General features: G+C 43.1%; 1 protein-coding gene across 1 annotated transcript; it reads right to left on the bottom strand.

Moving 5' to 3' along the window:
• Nucleotides 1–263: 263 nt before the first annotated feature.
• On the bottom strand, nucleotides 264–4,253 carry LOC110506746 (Iroquois homeobox protein 5a). The gene is made up of 3 exons (XM_021586588.3): nucleotides 3,126–4,253; nucleotides 1,713–2,118; nucleotides 264–1,201 (listed from the first exon to the last, which is right to left on the bottom strand). The coding sequence occupies exons 1-3, from the start codon at nucleotides 3,366–3,368 to the stop codon at nucleotides 495–497; spliced, it is 1,356 nt and encodes a 451-aa protein (XP_021442263.2). The 5' UTR covers nucleotides 3,369–4,253; the 3' UTR covers nucleotides 264–494.
• Between the last annotated feature and the right edge of the window lie 290 nt (nucleotides 4,254–4,543).

The following is a 4,543-nucleotide window of genomic DNA, read 5'->3' as shown; positions in this document are numbered from 1 at the left end:
AAGCTGAAGTGCTCTTTTTGTATCGATAATGTAATTGATACACCTGTCACGGGGTAAAAGAACACAATCCCATCGATAAATATCTCTTTCATTTTCCATTATGTGTTCCTCTTTCAAGCCCTTCTGACACATTTGATAATAACAGTTGCCTCCCCCTTCCGCTCCCCCCAGAATAATCGCTGCACACGTGTAGTTTTTTCTCTCATAATTTACTTCAAAGATAGTGTATTGTCCATTTTAAATACAAAAATGCTACATTAAATATACATATTAGTCTTTAATACAAATAGACTCAGGCGGCTGCAGCGATGAAGACCATTCTTGTTACATCATTAGGATTAACCATTCAGAAACTAAGATTTGAAGATAAGCATTTACTCAGAAAATAACTGTTCTCAGAATTTTCCTTTATTATTATTATTTTTCTTATTTTTTGTAATGCAACCACAAATAATAAATAAAGGTCCGATGGATTTTTGAAAGGGATCAAGGTATTAAATGTTTGACATACCTTTCTTTAGTTCATAAGGGGAGTCTTTACAAAGATCTACCTGCGTTTGGCCTCTGCCTTTCTGGCTTTCTCTTACCAAAGCTTCTGCTCTATTTAACACAGTCTGGTTTAATCCATTGAAATGTGCCGTGGAGCCCGTGCCTGAGCCGTGATTGCTGTGACTGTGAAGATGTCCAAAGCTGCCATAGTTCGTGTAGCCCGGGTAAAAAGGGGACGTGTAGTAGATAGGCCTGGATAAGACTGTGCTGTTTGGGAGAGGGCACTGTGGGGAGGACCTTGATGGTGACGCTGCATTGGTGGTGATCACTGTGCTGTGACCCATCCCATGGCCCTGCGGCCCGTCGCTGCTGCTCTTACACCTGTCTGAGGACGTTGCGATCTCAGCCAGGGACCAGAGTTTGGGTTTAGGGGCCGATGGGGAGGAGTGAATGACAGACGTCACGTTGCTGTTTACCGTGCCCGGCGCATGGCCAATTTCTGACGGCTTGTCTTGCGCAACGAGCTCCGTTCCTCCCCGAGGCATGGCGGATGGAGACGAGGTGGTAGGTTTAGCAGACTCGGGCAGTAACTCTGTCCGATCCCCTTGGTCTTTTAATTCCGAGTCGCTCAGAAGGGGATCCGTTTCTTTGCCATGATTCTCCTCTTTAAATCTGTCGCACACTATGTCCCCCGGGTTCAGCAATTTATGATCTGCAGTGAGAGAGAGACAAGAGTTAAGTTATTGTGAAAAAGATGTATAACATTGACATAAGATACATAGGCTACCAATATGCTATAGGCCCCTAATTCATGCACTCGTGCGTTCATATTTGTGCAAATGCTAATTACCATAATAATAGGCCTAGTTATCATAATAAGTTGGCTAATAAATAATAGGCCTGCAAACAACTAGGTATACAGCTACTGAAAACCGTGATATTAATGATTGTGTTTTAATCGTAATAATTATCATTAGGCGATACACAGCCCAGTCCACCAGCTGCAGCCAGCCTTATTATGCAGTTAAAGATAAATCGAATGCTAAACACTTTACGTCACCAGCAATTTTCAGCACATGATAAGTCAAATGAGGGGAGTTCAAGGTGATCATTATGTAAAGCAATTGTCCCATTATAAATAATATACCACCATTAACCAGCAATTCATTTTGTGCCCTGAGTGGAAACGACTGCGATAAAAAATTGATGATTTTTCTACAGACCTGACTCTGTGTCTGTCGAGTCTCCCTTGTCTTTCGGCTTGCTAGGCTCGTCGTCGTCATTCTTTTCCAGATCGATGTTCTCGTCTTCCTCCTCGTCCTCGCTCCGGTTTCGGGGAGTCCAGGTCATCTTGTTCTCCTTCTTTAGCCTCCTCCTGGCGTTGGCGAACCAGGTGGAAACTTGGGTGAGGGTCATTTTGGTGATGATGGCCAGCATGATTTTCTCGCCCTTGGTGGGGTAGGGGTTCTTACGGTGCTCGTTCAACCAGGCTTTGAGAGTGGCGGTAGCATCCCGGGTCGCGTTTTTTCGGTATGCCGGGTCACCGTAGGGGTATGAACCCAGGGGAGCAGCGTAGGGGTGATATCCTATAGACCCAGCCATGCCCGTCGTGTGGTCATAGGGAGAACTCTGAAAACAAAGCCGTCGAAAAGAAAATGCTTTTCAGATAATTGTCAACGACTCATAACAATTAAAACATTACAAAATAAGTTACAAACAATAACAAGGCACCATAATAAACAGAAACAAACACACACACACACACACACACCTCTGACGTTTAGGTTGGTTACAATAAATCAAGCATCAGATGCGTCACCAATGCACTTTTGACATTTTACACAGATGGACATTGTTCTCAACTTAATTTTTCTTTGTGCGTTTTTGTATTCAAGATGCGCCTGTCTTGCTGACTGTAGCCACTACAACGTAATATATGCGTAGTGAAAGCAACCTCTTTTACAAATTAGATGAAGCATTAGCATCATGCGTAACAGGCCTACCATGTCTTCTCTTCTCATAATTTTACCAAGACAGGATTTCACTATCATTATTTCCCACTATTCTTCAGCTGGCTTACATACCTGCTTTCATTTGAATATAACTGCGTGCTCAACTCCCATTCAGATTTAGAATATGTTAAATATTAGGATCTGTGTTCCCAAGTTAACGAATGGGTCAATGCCCATAAAAACAACCGAGTAGCCCTAAATAAACGAGTTTATAATTTCGCATAGACTAATAAAGACCTTATCCAACAAATAACTACAGCATATATAAATGTGTTCTACCGAGGTTGGGAGCTTGCTGTTTGTTATTGTATGCAAACTGCTTCAACACAACGACCTATTTCATTGCTCATTATTTACAGCAAAATTACATTTATCCAAAGAACAATAACATGCTAATTAGCCTAATTGGTTATTTTGCATGTTCGTCTTTGCATCAAATGGATGGGCCTATTTACAACTAACTTACCCAAATGAAAAAGAGTCATCAGCAAAATACAGACGCACGCTAAACCAGAAATACATTTGCCTCATTTGCACGGTGCTAACACTCTACACATAGGCCCACAAACAATACAATAAAAGATTTTCCACTCGGCAATTTCGAGTCAATGCTCTCTCACTCACCACGTATGAAGCGAATGTCGCGGCCGCTCCTGCCTCCGCACTGTACGGGAGATGGGAGTTGTACCCGGGCGAAGCGCTGCTGAACGCGGTAGATCCGGCATAGGGAGCAAAAGCAGAGCCAGATGAGGATCTACCAAGTTCTTCGGTCCTGGGTCCCGATATAACGCTGGTGCTGTACGCCGGGCATGAATACAGCGCCAAAGAAGGGGATGGCTGGTACAAGTAGCCCTGAGGATACGCCATGGTGAAAGCCCCGAAAGTAAGCCACTTACTTGCGCACTTTTCCTCTTTATTTTATCATGCACTGTCCGATTTCAGTCATAGGAGTCTCGTATCAACAGACCGCTGTCTGTTCCCCCCTAAATGATTGCTGTAAAAAGTAAAAATATAAACAAATACATAGACTTAGATATAGATTTTTAGTCGCTGATAGTCAACTACAACTGACCACTGTGTTTGCTTGCTACGCTCTATTTTTCCTATCTCTCTCTCTCTCTTGCTCACTCTGCCTCATGCCGTGCAGAAGAACTTTTTTTGCCTTCCGATGGGGGCTTTGCTTGGGAAAATGTCCTGCCAAGATGCTAAGTTGTAAATTGAGGATTCTGACGCCTACTACGTTCTTCACGCTCCTCCTATCGGGGTGTAGTCATCGAAGGAAAAGGCAAGCCTATGCTGGGTTAATACCACAGCCCTGCCTATCTCTGTCTGTCTCTCTCTCCCTCTCCATGTTTTCTTTTTTTCTCCCGCTTTCCCCCCTCCCTCCCTCCCCTCTCTTTCTCTCACTAACAATCCCTCTCCCGCTATTTCTCTATGTTTTTTTCTCTAACAAGGACTCCAGTACACCAGCCCCTGGATGGCGATATCATGCGAGCCAGTAGATCAACTCCAACTTTCTTCTTATTCTAAATACATGAAGCCGTCACTTTCACACTTGATCAATAACAAATAGGCTGTTGTCTGTCAGGAACAGCTTTCCAGATACTGAAGGGAAAAAAGCGCTCCATGTTCTGCACGCTGCTCTTCTTTTTTCCATGGTTCATGGTTTATTGTTTCTTTTGAGCGCAAAACTTGTCTTTTTGAATAGATGCCTCGTAACAGCCTAACTGACTGTCGGTGATCCTACGTGCCGTGCCGTAAATTAAAATCCGCAACGGGAGCTAAAAAGGGGCGACGGTTTTTGATTTGGATTTATTTTGTGCATATCGACATTCTTACGCCAGACGCATTTGTGTTGTTAGGGTAAGACGCAGGAGCGTGCATAAATGATGGCGCGAATAATACACAGTGAATATAAATATAACCTTTATCCCAAACAATTTAGGTTTTGGCTGTTTGTGTAAACGTATATTTTTTTCCTTAACCAGCTATTTGTAATATTAGCTGAAATCTAGGAAGCATTCCACTCAGCTGTGGGATAA

Source organism: Oncorhynchus mykiss, chromosome 26 (assembly GCF_057628025.1).
Source record: "Oncorhynchus mykiss isolate SJ-2025 chromosome 26, ASM5762802v1, whole genome shotgun sequence".
NCBI lineage: Eukaryota > Metazoa > Chordata > Actinopteri > Salmoniformes > Salmonidae > Oncorhynchus > Oncorhynchus mykiss.
Note: the sequence above shows the minus strand (reverse complement) of the source record. Positions and strands in the feature narration are given on the sequence as shown.

Excerpts from the sequence above, each read along its gene's own strand:
- LOC110506746 (XM_021586588.3), bottom strand. The coding sequence starts at position 3,368 with ATGGCGTATCCTCAGGGCTACTTGTACCAGCCATCCCCTTCTTTGGCG. Across the intron at positions 2,119-3,125 it reads CGACATTCGCTTCATACGTG|AGTTCTCCCTATGACCACAC; the intron begins GTGAGTGAGAGA and ends CTTTGTTTTCAG. Across the intron at positions 1,202-1,712 it reads CTCGACAGACACAGAGTCAG|ATCATAAATTGCTGAACCCG; the intron begins GTCTGTAGAAAA and ends CTCTCACTGCAG.